Source organism: Nothobranchius furzeri, chromosome 7, assembly GCF_043380555.1.
Source record: "Nothobranchius furzeri strain GRZ-AD chromosome 7, NfurGRZ-RIMD1, whole genome shotgun sequence".
Classification (NCBI taxonomy): Eukaryota; Metazoa; Chordata; class Actinopteri; order Cyprinodontiformes; family Nothobranchiidae; genus Nothobranchius; species Nothobranchius furzeri.
The window spans coordinates 47,956,884-47,983,229 of NC_091747.1; the positions used below are offsets into that span (position 1 = coordinate 47,956,884).

Below are 26,346 nucleotides of genomic sequence, written 5' to 3' on the forward strand. Positions count from 1 at the left end.
AGTCACAAGTAAGTCACAAGTCTTTCCGTTCAAGTCGAGTCAAGTCTAAGTCAAAGACTACCAAGTCCAAGTCGAGTCCAAAGTCAATGATGTCGAAGTCCAAGTCAAGTCCAAGTCCTTAACTTTGCATTTTCAAGTCATAATCAAGTCATCTGTCAAACTTCAATTCACATTAAATTTTGACAATGATAATAAATAAATTCCAGGAATAAAGCTTCTTAAAGCTTAATTTATTTGCTCAAACAAGCAGAAAGTGCAGCTGAACTTGATTATAAAAAAGTGCTGCTGCATTTAGCAGAACAAAATCAAACCCAGAACGAAGAATGATTCATGATTTTTGTCCATGTCGTGCCACTTTTGTTCTAAAATATCAAATAATCTCAAGTCATCATCAAGTCTACAGATACAAGTCAATTCAAGGCTCAAGTCATTGGCGTTCAAGTCCAAGTCAAGTCGTAAGTCTTTATAGATTTTATCAAATCAAGTCAGAAGTCATTAAAATAATGTCTCGAGTCTGATTCCATTCCAAGTCATGTGACTCGAGTCCACACTTCTGCCATTTTTCCTCAGTTTTCTCCGTGTCTGGTTTGATGACATCACTTTTGTGAAGCGCATTTGTAGTCCTGGACTTAATTTCACACTAAACCTTAAATAATGTTTCCCCCTATTCAAAAATAAGCATCTTCTTGGAATCAAAATGCATCTATAAATTTTATATGTGAAATCCATGGCACATTACAAGTGGAATTAGAAAATGGCATTTTTAGTCCCATTAACTTGCATTAATTTTTTCCATTCTTCCGGGGACCCATGGTCCATAAGTAGATGGATATGTCTTTGGCTCCCTATGGGGGCCGTGACACATAATATTTTGTTATTTCATCTAAAAAAAGAGCTGATTTAAGACCCAAAGCCAGTAAACAGGAGCGGCCCAGAAGTTATTTTCTGTATCCTTAAGAAGCCACTGCATCTCTTTGTTTTGTTCTAATATCGGGTCAAGAAGGCTAGAGGCTAACATTGAACTAACAATGCTAATGGTGAACTAAAAGCAAATAGTCGGCTCTAAAATTATCTCAAGCTACTTTTTCACTTACCAAAAACTCGATATTGCAATGAAATGTATGTGTAAAATGAATGATGACCGTGATGTTTTACTTTCTTTGACTCATTTGTGGAATGAGTTAGATGATGATTTGAAGAAATGTACTTCTTTACTAAAGTTTAAAGCAGGTGTAAAGTGTCACATATTTACAGGGTATGAAAAGTATGTATAGACATTAATGAATTTTCATTGTGGATATTTATATTGGGGAAAATAAAAGAAATGTATATTGGTTATGTATCTTAGGTGGAAAATAGGGTAGGCTAAAATAAGCTTTGCTTCTGCCTATTCCTTTTTTGGTTTAAATTCAAGTTGTTAATATTGTTTTGTTTGAAAAGAAAAATTTTATGTTAATGCTATAAACCAAAATAAAGACCGAAAGAATAAAGAAGACTCATTCACTACCAGCTGTTTCCTGATCGGTAAAGCCCTTCGCTGCCAGTGTTTCTTAGCATTTTTACAGTTGTTTTAAGAGTCACAGAACGTTGCGTGCTAGGATGATGTCAACGCCAAAACAACCAAAACAAAGAGTAGACTCACCTCTTACATCAGGAAGAATCTGCGCGTTTCGAGCGTTATCCGTTCTTTCATAATCCGTTGTGGAATTGTGATCGGCAGAAGCTTTTCCGGTTCGCACCTCGCTTTTTTTTACAGCAGCGGCCCAAAACGATCTCCTAACACATGGATTTTCTGCTTCCTGATCACGTGATGTGTGACGTATGCGGATGAAGATCAGCTTTAGAGCTGAGATGTTTGTTCTCACGGTGCGGGGGCTCGTTCCGATGCCCACACTGTAAAAAAATGCAAATGACGACTTTAGTCGTCATTGTCAGTGAACGGTTGGATTTAAAATGATGACTTTAGTCGTCAATGGCAGTGAATGAGTTAATGAGCCATTCAGAACTATAACAGCAATCTAACAGCAAGACAGCAAACTCCTCTAATGCTGGAGGGATACTACCATAATAAGTGTAGTAAGTGCTTCCTACTATATAACACCCAAGAGTACCAGCACCAGATAGTACATTGTATTTTTCTACTTATCTGTGTATGACTCCTCTTCACTTGTCATCAAGAATCTTCTGGTGCTGATCCATAACTGGAAATAGCCATGAAACTCATTGAACGGGAGTAAGAAAGTAACTTTTTGACAGAGGTGGAAAGCAACAAATTACATTTACTCACGTTACTGTAATTAAGTAGCTTTTTTGTAAATTTATACTTTTTAAGTCGTTTTTAAAAGCTGTACTTTTACTTTTACTTGAGTAAGTTTTTAAAAAAGAATTGTAATTCGCTACATTTTAAATCATATCCGTTACTGAGTAAAAATAAATTATAGGCTTAATAAATTAAAAATATTACGTGTAGCAGCGTTGGAACGGAAAGACACCTGCATGAGCGCCGCGTCTAAACCTTGTGGGGGTGTGGGTGTACACTTTAGCTCAAAGACATCGGTTCAGTTCCTCAACTCCCTGTTTACCTCCTCTCTCCCTCCTCTCCTGTGGGTTGGATCTCGCACCTTCGCGCACCGGTGTGACGTCATAAGAAATCTGCTCGGTTCGGTAGCCGGACTCGGTTCCGTGTTTTAATTGTGTTTCTCTACCGCTCCACACGGCAATGGCAAAATAACGTTTAGCGCTCATAACAAGCGGATTATCAGCGCTCTGCTCATAAAACAGAAAACCTGCAGGCCTCTGTGAGTTAAAACATCCTGATACTGTTCAGGTGTAAACATTGTGCTCCATCCCTGTGTTTGAACTCAGAAGATGCTTCTTGATGCCACAGATATGTGATGATTTAGCTTGTTTCTTTATTTTACTCCAGAATAAGAGATTAAATTATTACAAAAGCAGTTCAATGTAGTTAAATTAGTCATTCAAAAGATTCTAACATGCTGCAGTGTGTGTGTGTGTGTGTGTGTGTGTGTGTGTGTGTGTGTGTGTGTGTGTGTGTGTGTGTGTGTGTGTGTGTGTGTGTATTACACATATAGGACTGCATGAGACAGCATGGTTTCATCAAATTCATGCTGTCCTATATCTTGGCTGAAGTAATGGCTCAGCAAAATAACATATTTCATACATAATGACGTCTCTGCAGTGTTTATGATAATGTTTTATCTTATCTTTGGTCTTTGAGGTGTAACTTATCATGATACTAGCCTTTTAAAACATGTTAAAGTTTTACAAGAGGAGATAAATGCATAAATTTAAAGTTCATGTTTGGAGACCTACCTTCACAGTTTGGAGGCTCACGCTGGTGAGGAGACACCATTAGTTCTAGTAACACCTGGGCACCCAAGGCCTGTTCTGACAGGATGGACGTTACAGGACCCTTAAGGATTCCAGTTGGACGATTGGAGGATTATAATGAACAAAATGATTTCAGTGGTGAATGGTTAAATGAGTGAGTGAACCCACCACCAAGGATGAACTCTGCTAGCTTTAAAAATCAGCTGCTCTAAATAAGCATGATGGTCAGAGAGGAGCTCTAGGATGGACACGAATAAAGGAACTGTAATGTAGAGGTAAAGTAGGGCAGGGCCAACGTTAGTAGCTGTCATATGGTCCATCTGAAATGTTTGACTGCATTAGGCTTGTTATATTATGTGACAGGTTAGAGCACAGTCTCATGTTAGAGTTTTGTCATGAAAACATTGAGATACCTCACACACTGATAACATCTTAAAAAATTATTTTTTCTCAAAATAAAGAATAATTTTAACCACAGTTGAAACTTACCATCCTAGAAAAACCTCGTCCAATCAATGTGCACGTCCTGTTCTCACTGATTGGATAGAAATCCCTCCTTCAAGCTGAGTGTGTGTGTATGTGTGTGTGCGCACACACACGAGCAAATTGTGAACTGGCGTTGTGATTTAGCACTACTTAGATGTAGCCATCCTTACGCTGACAAAAATGTAACCAACTTTGTAACTAAGTAACTTTTACTTTGAGTACATTTTGTTTACGATACTTTTTACTTTTACTGAAGTAAAAATTTTGGCAAGTACTTTTACTTGTAATTGAGTAAAAAATTATCAAAGCATTGGCACTCGTACTTAAGTAGGAAATTTTAGTAGTCTTTCCACCTCTGCTTTTTGATTAGAAAAATTGGCTGTATTACCCAAATTTGACAACAGGATGTCATTCTTACATGTTGCACCTTTAAGTTACAGACTTCTTGGATACTTCCACTTTACGTAAAGTGTGTATTTTCCCTGGTGATGGGGGCAGTAGTTACCTAAATAATTGCAAGCAAGCATTATGTTTGTGTTCAAGTAAGACCTTACCGGCAGATGGCCATTAGGGTAAAAAATCTTTGAGAGTGCAACCTCCAGCAAAATAACAAGAACATCGGATTCCCTTTCATTACTTGCAATGAGTGAAGAGGTAAATGTGTAAAAGAACAATGTTTGTTAATGCTGAAAGTTAATCATTTGCTACAAATCATTAAATGCATTCTGTCCTCAAGGGCTTCCATAGCAGGAAACATGGCATCCAATATGGCGTCGCCCAGAGACTTAGACCTGCTCCCATGTATTTTCAAGAGCATCTGGCTGCAGACATCAGCTGGCGTCTTTGCCGTGACAGGAAATGACGTATCCGGAAAAACAAGTGTCACTAACTTCACCGGAAGTCATTACCTTTGCCGGAAGTAGTTTTTTTTTTCGGGTCATAACCTTTGCCGGAAGTAGTTTTTTTTTTCTTGAATACGCTTTATTGACAAAGCACAAAAGTAGTTTGAATTTGTCAAAACCATACCGTGTCGTTTTTCTCTTCGATTTGTACATATTTAAGAGAAAAATTACACGGTGGGTCATTACCTTAACCAGAAGTCATTACTTTCACTGGAAGTAGTTTTTTAAAAAACAAAACTTACCGGAAAAAGCTTTTTATTTCGGATTTTTTTTTCTCTTCAGATCTGGACTGGCAAACTTAAGTAACATTGTTACCTGCGTTGCATGAAAATTGAATATTAAATCCCTTTGTCCTTCAGACAGGGACTTTTTATGACAGTAGCACATACATACATGTATATATATATATATATATATATATATATATATATATATATATATATATATATATATATATATATATATATATTCATACACACATATATACATATATATATATATATATATATATATATATATATATATATATATATATATATATATATATATACACACACACACACACACACACACAATAAAAGGCTGTAAAGTGAATTTAAAAAACTTATGGAAAAAATGATAACACATTAAACTAAGACTTTTCAAAATGTGCAAACAAAATAGTACTTGCTAAATATTCAGTTTTATTGTTAAGCCCAAGATGAACTTTTGACCTACACCAATTGAAAAAAAGTACAGGACTCCCAGAAGCAGTGAAAAACATTTCAGCAACACTCCTCTCTCACCAGCAACAAAAATGAGTTATTAAATATCCATAACACTGTCCTATTGTGTATCACAGGAGCTCATTGCAACAGAATTTAACTACTACAGCTGATAACTATTTAGCTAGTTGGTATTTATTTTGAGTGAAAGACAATAAAACCAAAGAAACACTTTATTTCACAACCATTTTATTTTGGGTACAAATGAATTTGCTGAAGCATGGCTTTCTCAGCTGCATATTGATTCATCCCCTCCCATTTTTCCAACACATTTATTGTTACCTGAAATACATGCAGGATTACTTCAACGTCGTCGTCTTCTTCCGCTTATCAGGGTCCAGGTCGTGGGGGCAGCATCCCAACTAGGGAGCTCCAGACCGTCCTCTCCCCGGCCACCTCCACCAGCTCCTCCGGCAGGACCCCAAGGTGTTCCCGGACCAGATTGGAGATGTAACCTCTCCAACGTGTCCTGGGTCGACCCGGGGGCCTCCTGCCGGCAGGACATGCCCGAAACACCTCCCCGGGGAGGCGTCCAGGAGGCATCCTGGCCAGATGCCCAAACCACCTCAACTAGCTCCTTTCGATCCAGAGGAGCAGCGGTTCTACTCCGAGTCCCTCCCGAATGTCCGAGCTCCTCACCCTATCTCTAAGGCTGAGCCCGGCCACCCTACGGAGGAAACTCATTTTGGCCGCTTGTATCCGCGATCTTGTTCTTTCGGTCATTACCCAAAGCTCATGACCATATGTGAGGATTGGGACGTAGATCGACTGGTAAATCGAGAGCCTGGCTTTCTGGCTCAGCTCCCTCTTCGACAGATTGGTTCAGCGTCCGCATCACTGCAGACGCTGAACCAATCCGCCTGTCGATCTCCCGATCCCTCCTACCGTCACTCGTGAACAAGACCCAGAGATACTTAAACTCCTCCTCTTGAGGTAGGACCTCTCCCCCGACCCGGAGTTGGCAAGCCACCCTTTTCCGGTCGAGAACCATGGATTTGGAGGTGCTGATCCTCATCCCAGCCACTTCACACTCGGCCGCGAACCTACCCAGCAAGAGCTGAAGGTCAGAGCTGGATGAAGCTAGGAGGACCACATCATCCGCAAAAAGCAGAGACGAGATTCTCCTGCCACCAAACTCTGTTAAGGATTACTTCATACACTGTCAAATGTTTTCGAAAAGTAACTTTTATACCAATCACTGCTGAAGACTGCGTTGTACCTCTGGAACAAGGACATCAAACACCAAGTCCAGAAACTGGAACTCTCCCTTCTTTATTAGTTTATCTATTCCAGAGCATGAACCAATCCGCTCTGTCAGCTCGTCAACCTATAAAACACGTTAACATAAAAATGAACAAAACGTTCCTCTCAGCATTAGACAACAGACCCAGGTGGCCCACTGACCATGCATCCACATAAATAAATGTGATGCAGCTTATTAAAAGTCAGTATACATTTACCTGTGCATCAGCAAAGTGGAACATCAGTGGCTTTAGTCTTTGCTTTAACTTAAGCGAGACACCTGGATTGTGCCACAGATACATGAGGCCAGACTTCACTCTACCGCTGCAGAGATCCTTATACAGAGTCTGAGTAAAGACAAGAGTTAAAAATAAGCAACATTACCTCAGAAAACAAGGGATTGCATTATCCTATGTCCAATTTTAGAGTCTTAATTTATTATAATTAAACATTACCTTGATTTCACCATCTGAAATCACTGCCTGGGTTCCATTTTTCAAAGCCTCGATTGTCCTGTAATTTAGATAAAAATACATCTTATTAGCAAATGAAGAATACAAGCACATGTAAGGAGTTTTGTCAGGGTCACTTGAAGAAGTCCGATATTCATTTTAGATCTATATTTAAGGCCTGTAACTCCTGAATGATTTGCAGCTACATGTGCTTAAATCCGGTAATATTAATATAAACCAAACCCGATCAAAGCAGTCAGTGGACAAAAATATCTATTTTTTATAAGGATAGGATTATTCTGAAACAGAATCAGAAGGAGGGCGGCATTAATTAGAGAAGCGGCTACTATTTCAAAGTTATTGTACCTGTTGCATATCACCTGATTTGTGCAACCACAGTTGAATGACCCAGCACAATACCACACAATAACTGAAAAATATTTAGAGATATTGAAAGCTAAGCTTGTCCAGAAAATACATTTTATTTCTGGGTGCACAGGACCAGTTCCAGTGTGGGCCAGATGCTGAAAAATAAATTCATAAATCTGTCTTTTTTGAAGTTTCACAAATCAGAGGAAGGTTTCACAAATCACAAACTGCATTCCTACGAGCCCAGAATAATCTAAAACAGGTTTGAAGAGTGTATGTATTGTAGGTTTTGAGCTAGAGCAGAATAAAAATGGTCAGAGTAGAGAAAAATTGGGTGTATTAGCCCTTTAGCCATTTCCCGAATCGGAAGCTAACTTTAGCCTCGTATGAAACCTAGTGATTGAAACCACTTACAAATCTCTGAAAATCTACGCTTTTTAATTAAAAAAGGGTATTAATAACGTTTCAGTCAAGTCAGTATTAGAAATCGTGGTCTTTATATCATATCTAAATTATATATAAAGTTAATATTATTACTTTAACTGTTTTAACAAACAGGGAGACCAGAAAAATCAAATAGCTAAGTTAAAACTAAGCTACAATTGCTGATTGCTTTATTTATGTAGCTTTTGTGTTAGCTAGCTTGTGAACTCCCTGCATTCGTTTTAAGACTGCGTGTTAATATTGATACAATTAGCTATGAAACACGGTGCCTTTGCAATAATTCTCTGGTAAAGCTTTAAACGCTATAGTGCCTACATTTAAGAACTAAGAACGGTTGCAACAATTAGTTAATTTCATCGTTATCTTTCTTTCTTTATCCATCATCCTTATCCTTACCTTTCCTCAATTGAAACCCGTCGAGTATGGTTGAAACAAAAACAACGTAGCGGCCGCCAAAAAAAGACCAACTTCCTGCCGAGGTCTTTCGCTCGTTGATTTTCCGGTAAAAGTAATGACACGCCATCTTGCTCTCGACACACCAGCTGATGTCTGCAGCCAGGTCCTACTCTGTATTTTAGACCCGATTTCTCTAATCATATGTTATGAAACCGCCAATATTTTTCAACAACTGGGTATCTTTTTAAATTCATTTACAACAACATTTCAATGGATATTTCCAGAGACTAATTATAAAAACTGAAAATTGTAACAAAGTTATTTTTTTACCCCTCCATCTGTACTTTACCCTAAGTAAAAAAAATCAAGTACTTTTTCCACCATTGCTCTCTACTCTCGTAAAGTTGGCTGGACTATTGACTACTGAGAACCAATCTCCTCCTTGTCACAAAACCAACTTTTTTGGAGAGCCTGTCTTTTTCAAACTGCCAGTGCTCTTCATGCTCCTGCCTAATCTCCACAGTTTCGCCTCCCTTCCTCTCTCCAGGGATGCCTGGATCTTCCTCCCCTGAAAGTGAGAAATGAAATAGGCTCATGAGTCCACATCCTTGTTCCCCAGCCACATAAATAACAGTAATTCTTCATCTTTGCTATTGTGACTGCACACGGAGCCCCATGCATGTTGAAACTCTGAGTTTAGACAGTTACAAAATAAATAAATAAATGAAGGAATATGGAACAATCAGGACAAGTCTTGATCTAAAAAAGCAATCTTTTGAATGAAGACATTTCATAACTCTAATTCAGTTTTGGTTTTGAGATGATCCTTTTGTGAGTTTTTAAAAGTGTATATGTGCTTAAATCCCAGTTTGCTATGTTTCCAGTCAGTATAATTTGTGTGCTGTGTTTTTGTTGTGAAACTGTATATAAATGGTGTTCATTTGTTTTTATATTCATATGGAGCGCTGAAGGCATGACATGAGACTGAGTCAAACAAACTCCGTGTTTTTTTATTGCTTCTTTGTGATTTATCATCTTTTGCCTCATACTCTAAGTTGACCCTCTCCATTATTCCACATATGAGTTATGATTGGTCCAACATGGTTGTAACACAAGGGACAGAGGTGTCCTTATTGTACTGCTGTCAGGTGATAAATTACTTTGACCTCCATGCGGAACTGTTAACACACCAGGAATAAAATATATGGCTGCAGCTCTCTGTGTTTCCAGAATTTCAAGCAGTTGGAAATGACAGATCCTCCCTTTTGTCCTCATTTCTCTTCATTCACTTTTTATATAAATCCAAGAACAGCAGTCGGGTTGTTATCACGAGGTCATGTGATGCCCTGCTGTCGGCATCACTGTCAGCATAAAACACTTAGTTCTTATTTATTAATGACTCTACACAAACTTTGTGAATCTTGTTTTACAAGGTGTTTTTGAAAAGGATGAAGTTGTTACTGTCAGCTGACATTTGGATCATTTAACGGTAGAAAAAAAGTTGATAAGTGTCATGGAGAAAAACTTAAAAAATTTTTGTTCCTCACATATTTTCTGAATTTATTAAAAGGAAATTTTGGTCAATATTCAAGCTCATTTTTCTACCAAAGCTATAAATGATTACTATCTTGTAGCTAGCCTGAACATCCTCTGTTCAGAGAAGTGGAGATGACAGGACTGGCAACAAGCAGTCAGTGTGGTTATGTGTGTACTGACCGACATCTAAGTCGATCCAGGTCGATTTTATTGTAATAAGCTGGGAGTGTTTATCCTAGTTTACATGCGCATCAGAAAACCAGCTTCTCAAATAAAGTTTGTTCCATTCTGGTACAGTAGGTGGCGACATGCCCCTTTCATGTTGGCATTTCCTGTTAGCTTATAGCAACACCAGTAGTATATAGAGGCTGGCGGGAGTGAAGCAGATGGAATTGAAGCAGGATAGCACAATGAAGGAATGCACAACAACGACGCTGCAGAAAAGCTTATTTGGTACGTGCTGCTCTGTTTCACGGTGTTACGCGTGTTTCTTTGTGACGATGGTGTTGTCAGAAGACCACTTCCGGGATCTTGTCACATCCGGAACACGAGCATCCTACCGGTTTAGTTTGGCTGACCTGTTTACATGCAGGATGCAATGGGATTGCTACCACATTATCTGGGTGCTTCAGCTTGATTAGAACTAGTTCGACATCAGCCAGACTAAAACGTTTACATGCACTTAAAAAACAACGTGAGGCTTTTTAGGACAATAATTTGGTTTTCTGATGTGCCTGTAAACGCACTGAGTGAAATACATGGAAAACACAGCTGGGGGTCCAAACACCTTTCGTCCACATGGTTGTAAAAATAAATAGCACCAAAAACAATTCTTTCAAACACTGATCAAAATGAAGCTAATTCTCCTTTGTCTGCATTTGCTTGTAGATGTAAACAACCGGGGTTTTATGATCCAACGTCACTGCCTTGACAAAACTACTCCAACGTTACATGTGTGACCTATGTTTTCATTTGCTTACTTGTTTTTACAAGCTAGCTTACAGCTCTATGTAGAAACCACAGGCGAAGGACGTTGTTGTAATTAATTGCAACCTAGTCACATGTCCAAGGAAAGTTTTGGGAAACTACTGCCACCTACAGGCTTGGCATGCTTATGGATGTGCTTCACAAAGCACTGGAATTTTTTAGCTGAAAACAAGGTGGTGTGGACCACAAGATTGTTTCTAGATGGATGGGGGAGGATTTTTGGTTTTGCAAAACCCGATTACACGTGTGTTTTACGAAGGATCTTGTCTGACTCCTTTTTGTTTTTGTCATTTATAAGACTTATGGCATCTAGATGTTTATTTTATTTTTATTTTATTTTTTTGTAAAATCACCTTTGTAATTGTAATTCTAAAATCTCTTTCTTGATAAAATAAGTCAAACCTGTTTCCATTTATGATTCTTGGAGTTGAAACGCTGAGTGAGTGCAGCGATAGTCTCCAACTGTGGGTGAAAGTAAAAATAATATGTGATGAATTTTTAGCACAAAATGACCCAATTTTCTGTTTTATTCTTACATTGTTCTAGTCGGAGTTCATTGTTCTCATAAACTGGCGTCTAATTGAAATGTTTGAATGCCAGTGATGCATTATTCTGCATCACAATTTCTCAGTTTCTTTTAAAAAGGCCTTCTTAGAATTAGGAAAGGATGGATGTTAATGATGATCTTCAGTTTCACTTCTGATATAATGGAAACAAATGGCAACTACTTTTTTTTGTCCTGAAGTACCAGAAAAAATTAGCACCTTTTGACTAATTGGAGAGGAAGCTTGCACCTAAAAAACAGCTAATTCAATTGTTTCAATTTAATTATTCTCCAACAAAACCACATAATTGAAATAGTTAATGAACAATTTCTTCCGTTTTAACAGGAAACTGTTTTAATTTCATTGTTAATGTGTCAAGAGATCCCCTGATTAACCTTTTAGGGGAATAGCTGGAGGTGCTGCCCTAAAAAAAGAAGGAAATTAATAAACCATTCAAGGTCATATTACATTAGATTATGCAAGGAGACATGTGTCTGCTGCTGAGAGAGGCTACGAGGTAAAACGGGGTGAGGGCTCATTTTTCTTCAAGTTAAATTCAGTTATCCGACACTGTTTTGCTCCAGATAAATCATTAAAAGCCTATTTGGGTTTAATATGCTATCAAGTCCTTACGGTTCCTCTCAATGTCATATATCTGGTCCAGTTTACTTCAATTCTCTTCTTTCCTTTCCCTGTAAATAAATAAAAATGCCAGGAAGGTATGCGCACACACGGCACATACCTTCCCCAAGTCTTCACATTTCATCTCAGATCCCAACCAGAGCACTGAGACCACTCCTCCAGCAGGATGAAGGGTTCTTTAATCTGTAATTTGCTGCAATCAGAGAGCCCAGACCTTCGGGTTAAAGAGTCAGACACTTGAAACGGATCCCATCACAGCATACAACAGCACACTCTCTATTTTCCCTTCTTGCGTCGGCTGCTTCGCCCCACTGGCGAGGATTATTATGGGGTCAGCCATGACACCTCTGATTTGGAAAGGTGTAGTCCTAGGCTTTCTCTCCCAGTCTGCAGCTGAGGTTTTTTATTCTGCAGCGGGGAGAATAAAAGTGTTATGACACGGTGTTTTCCTATTTGTGCAAAAGTGACAATCAAATTGATGCTGTGACACTCAGTTTGAACTCTAAATCCAAACAGCTGTTGTTCAGTCCATCACATCACTCCTTCAAAATAAAACCACTTTTATCTGGCTACAAAATAAGACCAATTTCTTCATAAATGTTCTCTTTGTTTGTGAATGCCATTTTATTTCCTTTATATTTATTTAAATGTAAATTTCAAATTATTTCTAACCATATTATTAGATCACAAATTACTTTGAGATTTAATCCACTCATTCCAATAAAAAGCAACTGATGTATACAACTTATTAATTCACCACTCTCTAATATTAAAATGTAAAACATTTTTTATTGATGATTTCTAGCTTCACATTTCAGCAGAGTTCAAAACAAACAGCCACTGAAAAGCACACAGCGTGTATTAGATAGCTCAAAATGAATAAATGACCGGGCTGGACTGTAATGTCAGCTAGTTAAACAATCCTTTGTCTAGGTGATTTTTTTTTCTTTTTTTTTTGTTGATTCAGTGAGTATTCAAATAGCAGTAGAACACGACAGCCCTTTGGGAAGATGTGGTTCTTGGAAAAAATAAGGAGTGGCCAAAACGGTCAAACTGCGATCCAATGGGCTGTTGTGTGTGGAACGCACTAAGTGGCAAAGAATGGGAGGAATGGGAGGCTAAAATCAAAGAGAGCTGACACAAAAAAAAAAAACCAGCGGCGCTGCAAGTTTGTCATGGTGCCCCAAGCGAAAGCACAAGGAAGCTTCAGGTAGTGCAGTTCTGATTTGATTTAAAGTGGTTTTGGCCCTCTGAGGGGGCCCTTGGGGCCAGGGGGCCCCACACAATTGCCTGCCCTGCCTGTCTGCACGCAGCACCTCTGAAAATGATTCTTGCAATAATAAAGAGTTCAGTTAGGTAATGGAATAAAACTTCTGCACGGAAAAAGGGTTCAGTCGACCACTAGGTCAAGTTATATCTGGTAAGTAAGAATTTAGAATTAGTACAACTTACAAGGCAGTCATTCCTACTAAAGACCACTGCAAATGTATTGATTAGAGTGTGCCACACTATTAAGGTACAATTCCTTGTAATACTTATTGTTTGATATATTTGATTTGCTGACTTTCTTTGTATTATTTTTTAACTTGGGACAAAAAGTCTCCATCCATCCATCCATTATCATCTACTTATCCGGAGTCGGGTCGCGGGGGCAGCAGCCTAAGGCGAGAGGCTCAGGCTTCCCTCTAATGGGGCCAGCTCCTCCGGGGGAATCCCAAGGCGTTCCCTGGCCAGGTGAGAGACATAGTCCCTCCACCGTGTCCTGGATCTACCTTTAGGTCTCCTCCTGGTTGGACGTGCCCGGAAAACCTCACCAGGGATGCGTCCAGGAGGCATCCTGACCAGATGCCCGAGCCACCTCAACTGGCTCCTCTCGATGTGGAGGAGCAGCGGGTGTACTCTGAGCCCCTCCCAAATGACCAAACTTCTCACCCATCTCTAAGGGAGAGCCCAGCCACACTTTGAAGAAAACTCATTTTGGCCACTTGTACCCGCGATCTCGTTCTTTCGGTCACTAGCCAAAGCTCATGACCATAGGTGACGGTAGGAACGTAGATCGACCGGTAAATTGAGAGCTTAACCTTCTGACTCAGCTCTCTCTTCACCACGACAGACCGGTGCGGATAAAGCACCAATCCGCCTATCGATCTCACGCTCCAGTTTTCCCTCACTAGTGAACAAGACCCCGAGATACTTAAACTCCTCCACTTGGGACAGGACCTCATCCCTGACCCAGAGAAGGCATTCTACCCTCTTCTGAATCAAGACCATGGTCTCAGATTTAGAGGAGCTGATTCTCATCCCAGCTGCTTCACACTCGGCTGCGAACCGCTCCAGAGAAAGCTGAAGATCACATTCTGATGAAGCCAACAGGACCACATCATCTGCAAATAGCAGAGACCTGATCCTCAGGCCACCAAAACGGATGCCCTCCACACCTTGGCTGTGCCTAGAAATCCTGTCCATAAAGGTTATGAACAGAATCGGTGACAAAGGGCAGCCTTGGCGGAGTCCAACTGTCACTGGGAACGAGCCCGACTTACTGCCGGCAATGCAGACCAAGCTCTGATACCGGTCATACAGGGACCTAACAGCTCGTATCAGAGGGCCTGGTACCCTACACTCCCGGAGTACCCCCCGCAGGTCTCCCCAAGGGACACGGTCAAACGCCTTCTCCAAATCCACAAAACACATGGAGATCGGTTGGGCAAATTCCCACACACCCTCCAGAATCCACCTAAGGGTATAGAGCTGGTCCAGTGTGCCACGGCCAGGACGAAAACCACATTGCTCCTCCTTAATCTGAGGTTCAACAATCCGACGGACCCTCCTCTCCAGAACCCCTGAATAGACTTTACCAGGAAGGCTCAGGAGTGTGATCCCCCTGTAATTGGAACACACCCTGTGGTCCCCCTTTTTAAATAAGGGGACTACCACCCCGGTCTGCCAGTCCAGTGGGACTGCCCCCGATGTCCACGTGATATTGCAGACGCGTCAGCCAACACAGCCCCACAACATCCAGAGCCTTAAGGAACTCTGGGCGGATCTCATCCACCCTTGGAGCCTTGCCACAGAGGAGCTTTTCAACAACCTCAGTGACCTCAGCACCAGAGATTTGAGAGGCCAACTCAAAGTCCCCAGACTCTGCTTCCTCACTGGATGATGTGTCGGTGGGATTGAGGAGGTCTTCGAAGTATTCTGCTCACCGATCCACAACGTCCTGAGTAGAGGTCAGCAGCACACCATCCCCACTATAGATTGTGTTGGTAGCGCACTGCTTTCCCCCCCGAGGCGCCGGATGGTGGACCAGAATCTCCTTGAAGCCGTACAGAAGTCTTGCTCCATGGTCTCACCGAACTCCTCTCATGCCCGGGTTTTTGCCTCGGCAACCACTCGAGCCACGTTCCGCTTGGACTGCCGTTACCCGTCAGCTGCCTCTGGAGTCCCAAAGGCCAGAAAAACCTGATAGGACTCTTTCTTCAGCTTGACAGCAGCCCTTACCGCCGGTGTCCACCAGCAGGTTCGGGGGTTACCACCACGACAGGCACCGACGATCCTGCGACCACAGCTCCGGTCGGCCGCCTCAACAATGGAGGCACGGAACAGGGTCCATTCAGACTCAGTGTCCCCCGCCTCCCCCGGAACATTTTGGAAGTTCTGTCGGAGGTGGGAATTGAAGCTCCTTCTGACAGAAGACTCTGCCAGACGTTCCCAGCAGACCCTAGCGATACGTTTGGGCCTGCCTGATCTGACCGACATCCTCCCCCAACCATCTGAGCCATTATGGATAATCCTTGATCGGGGGGTCATTCCTCCCAACCACACCTTTCCAGGTCTCACTGTCGTTGCCCACATGAGCGTTAAAGTCCCCCAGCAGAATGAGGGAGTCACCGGAAGGAACGCTTTCCAGCACCCCTTCAAGGTCTCCAAAAAGGGTGGGTAGTCTGAACTGTAGTTTGGTGCATAAGCACAGGCCACAGTCAGAACCTGTCCCCCCACACGTAGGCAGAGGGAGGCTACCCTCTCATTCACTGGGGTAAACCCCAACGTACAGGCACCAAGATGGGGGGGGCAACTAGTATGCCCAGTCCACCCCTGCTTGGCGCCTCTCAGTGGGAGCAACTCCAGAGTGGTAGAAAGTCCAACCCCTCTTAAGAAACTGGTTCCAGAGCCAGAGCCATGCGTTGAAGTGAGTCCAGCTACATCTAGTCGGAACCTCTCAACCTCACACACCAACTCAGGCTCCTTCCCCACCAGAGAGGTCACATTCCATGTGCCAAGAGCCAGCTTCTGTAGCCGAGGATCAGACCACCAAGGTCCCCACCCTCGACCGCCCCCCATCACACACTGCACCTGACCCCTTTGGCCCCTCCCAAGAGTGGTGAGCCCATGGAAAGGGGGACCCACGTTTCCTCTTCGGGCTGTGCCTGGCCGGGCTCCATGGGTGAAAGCCTGGCCACCAGGCACTCGCCAGCGTGCCCCACCTCCAGGCTTGGCTCCAGAGGGGGCCCCGGTGACCCACGTCCGGGCGAGGGAACACGGTTTCCATTCATATAATTCATCATAAGAGGTCTTCGGGCTGCTCTTTGTCTGATCCCTCACCTAGGACCTGTTTGCCATGGATGACCCTACCAGAGGCAGAAAGCCTCAGACAACTTAGCTCCTATGATCACTGAGACACTCAAACCCCTCCACCACGGTAAGGTGGCAGCTCAGGGAGAGGACAAAAAGTCTTTTTTTTATCTTTGTTCTGCTTCCTGTCACCTGATCATAAGAACTAAACATCACACCTACTTTCTGCTCAGTTTGCACAGTTCTCAGTCGTCCATCTTTTAACAAGATTACCGTTTAATGTTCTTGCAGTCCTGTGACGAAAAACAGTTTTCCAGCATTCCATTTGTACAGTGCAGGTACTTTTCGTAAAATGCTTCACCCAATCAAGTCCTTAGAGGTCTCTGTCCTGCATGTTTTAAATGTTTCTCTGCTCTAAAACATCTGAATCAAAGGGTTACATTTACCCCTCAGCATGTCAACTTCTGCAGAAGCCTCTTAATTACCCATTCATTTGAATCAGGTGCTTCAAAGTGGAAAAACATCTGACACATGCTGGTTCTGGCATTCAAGCACTGGCATTTGGTGATCACAACACCAAATGACTGTGCTCCCCATTTAGCATCTACATTTCCGTTCCAGTGATGTGTGCCATAAAATCAGAAGACACTTTTTCTTCATAATGAAACAATCTCTGCTGTGTGGAAACTTGTCAGCTTGTCTCTTTTCAGATTCTTGATAAACACGTGGCAACGATCCACATTTCTATCTTTTTTAAGTCACTTAAGGACCACCAGAGAATCTCCATAATTATTGCACTCCTTAATTAAAACTGTAATTTAAAGTCAAAATCTTTTGATTAATCCCAACATCCTCCTTGTTGGTTTGCAAGTGTCCTAGAAGACGGCTGCAAATGCTTGTGGATCCATGGGAAACAGATTTAAAAAAAAGGAAAAACATTAATTTAAAGAAATAATTATTCATACAGATCTCACACTTTGGTATCTACTGTCCCCGTATCTGGACTGGGAGGGTTTGTCTTAAATATGAAGCTAAAGGAGTCGACTCTGGGATTACCAGCTAATTAGTGCATGTGTGTCATGGGATTAATTAATTCAGAGCATTTACATATATTCTGCCTGCTAATTGGCATCACTGTGCCACAGCTGAGATATTGAAGACTGCTGAAGTTTGTTTGCTCCGAGCAAAAGTAAATATGTCAACCTTGTGCATGTTGTTGTTGCTCTATTGGCTGTTTGAAATGCGTACAACACACCAAGAATATCAAGTGAAAAAAGTGTATCCAAAGGTTGTTGATCAATGCCTTTGTTTTTCAGAACAAGCTGCAATTTTGTCCAAAATATTTATTGTATCACTCCTGCCTTGTTCAGATAACGTTTTACATGGCACACTGAAACTTCTCAGATCAGATCAGATTTCAGATTTATTGGCCAAGTAAAATTACATTTACAAGGAATTTGTCTTCGGTAGATGTTCGCTCTCGAAAACATACAACAACCATAATAAATGAGAATAAAAATACCTAAAAACACATAAGAACATGTATACCCACACACATGTTCATTTACGCACACACCTATATACATATATACATACCCACACACACACACGCACGCGCACACACAGACACACACACATATCCATAAGCATACTGATTAAGTATTAAAAACTATAGTAAAAGGATGGTAAAATAATCTACAGATTCAGGAGAGAAATGGCTGAAGGAAAGAAACTGTTCTTGTGTCTGGTAGTTTTTGTGTACAGTGATCTATAGCGTCTGCCAGATGGGAGGAGATGGAAGGGAGTAGATGCAGGATGTGTGGCATCTTGGACAATATTCACTGCCTTTTTCCTGATCCTGCTGATGTACAGTTACTGGACAGAGGGCAGTTGGGCACCAATGATTTTTCCTGCTGTTTTAATCTAAAGCAGGGGTGTCAAATATGCGGCCCGCGGGCCGGATCCGGCCCGCAAGCGGGTTAAATCCGGCCCGCAAGATGGTTGTGTAAACTTTACAATGTAGAGTGAAAATAAACTTATCAGTGTGAGCAAGTTTCCTTTGTAATGAGTATAAATAAAACAAAGCTGCACCCAAGGCTCACACAAGAACTTGAATCACATCCTGAAGTTGGCCGCCACTCAGGATGTGACTTCTAATATTGATGTGCTGGTGAAAGCTAAAAGATGTAAAGTAAAATGAGTCAAATATACTTTAAGTGCTGCATGAAACTGATCTAGCCATGTGATCTGTGAGCTCTTTGAATCACTAAGGAATGTTTTTATTTGTTGATTTTTTTTTTTTTTTCAAATTTTCAAGTACACTTCAGGTGTTGTACTTGTACTACACTGTCCTCAGGCTCCAGCCTTGTTTTATATCGATTGTATTAAAACAAAGAAAACAATCTGAAATATTTTTTTAATTTACCGGTCTGGCCCACTTGGGACTAGACTTCCCTCAATGTGGCCCCTGAGCTAAAATGAGTTTGACACCCCTGTCTAAAGCTTTAAAATTTATAAAAATTCAATGTATAAATTGTCTTAAATGTACAAAAATAATGTAAATTAATTATAACATATTTGTGGATGAAAGACTCATTTAAAGTATCTTTCCAGAATTTTTCCCTTTCAGAAATTATGTTTGATTTGTCAGAAACCCATAAAAGTGATTATCTTATCATGCACTGTGATATAATGTAAGCAACACGCCTTTTTTTTTTATACGCACACCCCCGCCAGTTGAGCAGTCTCGGGCATCTGGTCAGGATGCCTCCTGGACGCCTCCTGGACGTGAGGTTTTCTGGGCACGTCCAACCGGGAGGAGGCCTAAAGTTAGACCCAGGACACGATGGAGGGACTATGTCTCTCACCTGGCCAGGGAACGCCTTGGGATTCCCCTGGAGGAGCTGGCCCAAGAGGCTGGGGAGAGGGACGCCTGGGCCTCTCGACTTAAGCGACTGCCCCTACGACCCGACTTCGGATAAGCGGATGAAAATGGATGGATGGATGGATGGATGGATGAATTTACTGTATAGTCTGGCCACGACCCATAGACATATCTCAGGCTTGGGATCTATGGTTGTCTTTCAAACTGTCTCCACATTCTACTGGACAACAACCAATGTGACATATTAACAGCTAGTCAGTTAGTCAACGGGGCAGTCCCTCACTCTGTCGAAGAAGACGCACAAACTAGGAAGTGAGTGTCGGACCGGAAGATGTTTGAGCTTCACCTGACATGTTCTCAAACATTTAACCTGATGAAATAAAGATTGAATGCTAATAGCTTGGGCTAGCATTAGCAGTAGCTCAAACTAGCATTAGAAGGCAGTAGTAGCTCGGGCTAGCATTAGCCAGGGCTGCCAAATTTTTAACTTTTCAAAGTGTGTGTGTGTGTGTGTGTGTGTGTGTGTGTGTGTGTGTGTGTGTGTGTGTGTGTGTGTGTGTGTGTGTGTGTTGTGTGAGATATTGGAGGTGTGACATGAGAGCATGTGAAGATGGTCAAATGTGTGTGTCTCAGGCTCAATGCTGGGGTTAGCAATGGTAGGTCAGATTAGCATTATTCTGCGTTTAGCGTCACTGGGACCATTGCCGTTGTTGAAGTGGGTTGGTACATGCTAATTTAAGGTGGTGTCTCAAAAGCTTTGACATGTTATATCAAGTTTTCTTGGAATGAACTGCTTCTCAGCAGCCATTTCAACATTACTAAGCAGCTTGAAGGAAGCATTGACAGTACATTTTCGTACATTAGACACTCCAAGGAAGGTTTACACATCGTGAAACCACAAAAACTGTATGAAACAATAAATAAAACGCAAAGATAGAGTCATGAGGCCACTGATTAAAAACACAAGCCAAAAGATCCAATGAGCTGGAACAAGGGGGAGGGCTACAAGCCTCATCTATCATCTATCAGACCCAACATGTCAACTGGGTTAGACACGCCCATAGAAACAAAACAAAACTTCCTTCAGAAAACTAACTTATAATCATTCTTGAACACCCAGCATTTCCTCCTGCTTGTTTTTTTTCCCTTTCAGTTCAGCATTATTTTCCCAAAGAGCTTTTCACTGAGCGCTAAAACTCAAATTAAGCTTTCAGAACTGCTGGAAATGAGGTCACGTTTAGGGACAGATTTAAACGCCCTGCACTGATTTCTACTAGCAGCAGCAGCACTGTGTTGGTTTCCAAAGACCACGTGTAAAAACTGTTGGAGATAATTGATGCTCATCTGTGTAGCCAAGCATGCTTCAATATTTGGAACTAATTTAGCTGTAGAGTGAGGGGATTCGAGTGGGAGGACAACTTGGAACGAGCTAGGACTTTCCCTTTTCTTTTCCTCCATCAATCTCGTTTCCTCCACATAATTATATGTATTAAATTAATTGAGAATGCCTATTTGCATATCTAGGTTATTTCTCTTATGGAGGAAAAGGTCTTTGGAGAGTTTGGAAACAATTACAAGGCTGCCAGATGGTGAAATACCACCATTTCTATCGACATGTCTGCCTTTTTTTCCCTAGCCTGTGTTTTACTCCAGGGAGGATTTGGCTGCAGAGCTCCAGAGAGATGTGATAAAGCTGTGGTTGCAGGAGTCACATCCATGAAACAATTTAATGGCCTTCACCTGACATCTTTAAATTACTTATTTATCGCTTTTCTTTGCTAGGAAGGAAGCAGTTAGAAATATGTTTCTGAGCAGTTTTGACCATGGCTGTTTTTAATTTAATACTGGCTAATGTATTTTATTTAAACATGGCGAGAGCATCTGTTTTTTATATTTTTTCTAGACCACGCTGGGATTTTTTTTAAAATATATTTTCAGCAGTGCTATTTTTTATTAATTTACACTGCTGAAATGTGAAACAAGTAACGGAAGGTTCAGCTGAGCTGTGTGTTTGTGTGTGTGTGTTGAAAAAGTTACTGCTGTCTTTTGGAAAGTCTTACACCTTAAAGTGGCAGTGTGTAGTTTTCTGGCACTAGGGGGCAGTAAATACACACATCAGTGTTTTTCCTACATAGGCTCAGGCATGGCGCTGTGCCAAATTCCAGCGCCACACCTACAAGACACCCCCCCCCCCCCCCCGAACCCTGAGACGCACCCCTCCCAGAGGCGGTTTTACCATTAGGCATAGGTAGGCGGCTGCCTGGGGCCCCCTAGTGGTGGGGGGCCTCCTAGCCCTGACCGTCGGCACCCCTCTGTTAATGCCACAATATTCTTATTACCAACCTGTGGCCGCAGACGGGATTGGACATGCGCACTTCTCATTACCATAATTCCTGAACCATTCAAGATATCATTAAAATTCCAAAAGTGCTGAAAAGATTAAAAATGGGGCTTTTCGTGCATATACAATACATTATGGTAGCCACCGGGATTCCTTGTCTTGAGCGCAACGAATCACAACACAGATTCAAAGACGTGCTGAGTTTGTCATCCAAAATGCTCTGTTTTATAACTATTGAACGGCTGACAGATTCAAATAATTCCAACGGTTCCTAAAAGTACATAAAAGCAGCTTTCCAACGATCTATAGCATGAAGCAATCAGAGTTAGGGAAAATATCGCTACGAGGGGAAATCCTGCTGTACAGCCTGATAGAAACGGAGCACAGCGCGGTGGAAGCGGATATCGGAACGGGGAAGCTAATTAGCATAAAAACCAGCATGAAATTATGGAAATGCCTCAAAGAAAATCAACACGATCTATTAGGTGTCCCAGAAGGCTTATATCTGAAGTCAGTGACCACGAAGAAGGACAGATCTCCAGTGAACCAGGATATGAATGTTTGTTCCGTCTTTATATTTTATTTTTTTATTTTAACAACCCTCAACTATTTGCTAATTGTAAGATTCAGCTTCATTCCAGCATTATTTATCCTTTTACAATAAATAATTATTTTTGCTAGAACAAAAGTTTTTGGTATAGCAGCACGGTGTGCCAGAGAAGCACCCCATGGCAGTGTGAGGTGGGACTCTGCCTGCAGCTGGAGAGAAACTGCTTCAAGGTCTACCATCAAATAAAACGTCTGAAAGTTAACAATACTAAATGGTCTTAAAAACAGCTAAAAATGATACCAAGGTTCAAACTTTTTAAGGAATAGATGCATTTCAGTTCAAAGTTTAAATTGTTTGCCCAGTAAATTTGAAGTTCCTGTTCAGTAAGAAATGTAAAAAATTCAAATCCGTTTTTTGCTTTTTTCACTTTGAAGCTGATTTTTTAAAGGCTTTAATAGAAATAAATTCTAAATACAAACCACACACTGAAAGCTGAGGTTGTTCTGAAAAAAGTAGAAGAGTTACACACACCTTTGTACTTTTTATTACAATTTTACAGCCATAAGATTAAAAACATACCAGGCGGCCCTGTTATAACTATGGTCATAAGAGGGTTATTAAGACTGCGATGCACAAACAGGAAGTGATTGGTAGTCATTCCACTCCAATCCAGTTGGTGGCGGAAATGCACCAAATTGTTGTTTGCCAAGTGCCATGAGACCACAAATAAGAAGAATAAGAGAGGTGGGAGCGTTTGTAACAAACTCAAAGCAATAGTAAAACATGAAGCATGAAATGGAGTTATCCTAGTGGCTCCAATAAGAGAAAGAAGCAGCTTGCTTCATAAAAGCTTTTATTTTCACTTCTGAAAGTGACGTCGTTTCTCGATGTAAACCAGGGGCGGATTTAGGACTGAAGAAGATCCGGGGCTTAACACACACGCGCGCGCACACACACGCGCGCGCACGCGCACACACACGCATGCGCGCACAAACGTGACACGCACTAGTCAACATCATATATATTTGTCTTGTACCACATAATTTTTAATCTGAAGCTACATATTCAGCATATTCAGGGCAGAGTATTGTTCCTGTTAGTGTTTAGTGTGAGATGATAGTGAATATTCCCTTTCTTTCTCCAACAACTTTACCTGATAGTAAGCTAACTTTAGGCAAACCAGCAGCACAACAAATATTTTCAAATAAGACTCACAAACCTGAGTCAACACCAGTCTCATCAGAGCTGGGGTTCTGTCGTTGTACTTTTGGTCTAAAAAAACGTCCTTATATCCATCTTCACTCATGCGTTTCAGACAGAGACTGCAGAAGCCAGCTGCTGAAGGGCTTCTCTTCAGTCTCAGGTAAACTGTATACTGACTAAGTAGCCTAGTGGTAGAGTGTCTGCCCTGAGATCGGGAGATCAGGGGTTCGACTCTTGGTCGGGTCATACCAAAGATTTTGAGAAAAATGGGACCCAATGCCTCCCTGCTTGACACTCAGCATTGGATTGGGGTTGGATTGGGGGGTTAAACCACCAAATAGTTCCCGGGCGTGTCTGCAACTCAGGGGATGGGTCAAAATCGGAGAATAAATTTCACCACACACCTGTGTGTGTGACGACTAAATGGGACTTTACAAACTACTGCCAGCTGCGCCCTCTCTGTGTGACTTTGGTACTGCATGTTACTTCCGCGATTTAGATCCGGGGCTTATCATGAAAGATCCGGGGCTTCAGCCCAAGTAGCCGGGCCTAACGCCGCCCCTGATGTAAACATCAAAAGGAGGCAGAAAGGAAAGACAATGGAAAATGTTTAAAGGGAGGAAAACATAGACCAAAATGGAAAATAGAAATAAAATAACAAAGGCAAAAGCAGGAGCACTGACAGGAAGAAGAAAGCACTCAAAGGGAGAGAAAAACAGGAAAAAAGAGGAGGACTAATAAAAAGTGAAAATAAATCGTGTCAGAAGAGGGTAGATTTTCGCAAATCCAGTTAAAGGTAAGATTGTCAAAAATTTAGTGTAAGAGGCCCCATGTCTGTGTTCGCCTTGGGCCCCCAAATTGCTAAATCCGCCCCTGACCCCTCCAGAGGTTCTGTGTGTTCAAAATTAGGCTAATTCATTCAAACCAGTGAGAATCATGGAAAACAGAAATAAAAGTAAGGGGGAAGGAAGCTGAAAGTTTGAAAGGTTTCTACAAGAAGACACATTTAATCTGCAAAACAAACCTAACGGCTTCAGCGACTCCTCAGGAGATAGGGAGGAAGGGTATTCGTGGGTAGTTTCTGCTCATTAAAAAAAGAGAGCTGCAGTTTATTAGCTTGACTTTCCCATTTTCCAGTCAGAATTGACAAAGCTGCTCAGATGAAAAGCGAAACGTCTTCAAGAAACCAAAGAAGTCCAGTTGCCTTCATTTAAACCCCTTAGAAAAAAAATAAAAATAAAAAATAAACAACATAGTAATAAAATAAAAGGCTTTTATTCTGATTCTTGGAAGTCTATTGAATGATGTGCACCAAATTTTCTTGTAGAATGTGGAACAATAAATGAAAATAATAAAAAATACTATGAATTCCTGGAGTTTTTAATTCAGCTAAAATGAGTAAAGTCAACTGATTTTCCCTCAGAAAAAAATCTGAATAGAGCCATAAAGATTCAGGCCAAATAAAGAACAGACGTTTCTATGTAATTAAGACTTTATTGTGATTAGAGTTGGGGAAAAAAACATTTTCTCTGCTGTTTTACAAAAATTTTTGCATCAGCACATCATATTTATAACTGTCAAGGATTCAACTGAAATGGATAATTAAAGAAACAAACTAACATTTTGAACTGCTTCTCTAGTTCAAGATGTTTCAATCAGATGCAAATATTCATCCATCCATCTAAGCAGAACTAAATATTTTTACATATTGAGCTACTTCTGGTTGCTCTTACACCACATAGGTCCTGATTTGGGACTTTTTGGAGCAAGACTGAAACATTATGCAGCCAAACCTTTCTCACTTTAAATTATTGGTCACAAAATCTCAGATCGCCATTGCAATGATATTTACAAAGTAGGAAAATGCACATCAGGTATTCATGGAATCAATAAAAACACCCAGCGGAGTCCCCCTCCTGCACCCTTTTTCATTTTTTACAAACATTATTCCTTTAATTATAATTTCATTACTTTTTAAAAGAATCAGCAACCTTTCTTAGTTCTTAAAATAAACTTTGCTGCTGCTGATAATAAAAAGTACAGTTAGAATTAAGTCCCTCTGTTTGCACCACAGCATCACCCTCCATCTGCATGTATAATTCATTTCTGCAAGGGAATTAAAATGAATCGTTTTTTGCTGCTTAAGATAAAATGTGGTTTTAAATGCAGTTTAGATAAAAATCCTGAAAGTCAATTATCTCCATAACATCCCACTGGAGATAATAATCTCCTGCAGAACAGTTTTATTTAATTGTTTATTTATTTTACACCACAGTCGAGTAAATTGCCAATTTGAGTTTATGATGGAGGTCAGAGACATCCACCCACCACACAGGAGGCTTGTACAATATGATGCAGCACTTCAGCAGCAGCAAAAAGACATTTCTGTTATTAATGAGCCAATAAAAAAATAAACAAATAATTAGAATTAGGTGTTTCTGCCTCTTGTTAGACCAACAGCTCCTTTGCATGTCATTCCTTTTGTCTGATTCCCCCTCTGACACATTTATTGGATCCCTTGTGTCTTCTTTTTCACCGCTTAATTTAATGCTTCATTTAATACAGCTCAGTCTCCTCATCAAAGGTGGTGCTGCTCTCCTCTGAAGCCAAAGGGCATGTTTGATATTCTGTTCTTAAAGACGGAGAGCTCTCACCAACTTCATCCAGCGTCATTATCTCT

General features: G+C 41.1%; 1 protein-coding gene across 1 annotated transcript; it reads right to left on the reverse strand.

Annotated features, from left to right (window-relative positions):
• Positions 1 to 5,406: 5,406 nt before the first annotated feature.
• Positions 5,407 to 26,339, reverse strand: LOC129167033 (uncharacterized). The gene is made up of 7 exons (XM_070553437.1): positions 26,321 to 26,339; positions 8,865 to 8,974; positions 8,737 to 8,756; positions 8,407 to 8,577; positions 7,201 to 7,258; positions 6,964 to 7,092; positions 5,407 to 6,830 (listed from the first exon to the last, which is right to left on the reverse strand). The coding sequence occupies exons 1-7, from the start codon at positions 26,337 to 26,339 to the stop codon at positions 6,699 to 6,701; spliced, it is 639 nt and encodes a 212-aa protein (XP_070409538.1). The 3' UTR covers positions 5,407 to 6,698.
• Between the last annotated feature and the right edge of the window lie 7 nt (positions 26,340 to 26,346).

What these genes read in the sequence shown, in the direction of transcription:
- LOC129167033 (XM_070553437.1), bottom strand. An exon ending in CGGGTTTCAATTGAGGAAAG is followed by an intron (nt 7,259 to 8,406) that starts GTAAGGATAAGG and finishes TCTAAATTACAG; the next exon opens with GACAATCGAGGCTTTGAAAA. An exon ending in TTTCAGATGGTGAAATCAAG is followed by an intron (nt 7,093 to 7,200) that starts GTAATGTTTAAT and finishes GTCTTTACTCAG; the next exon opens with ACTCTGTATAAGGATCTCTG.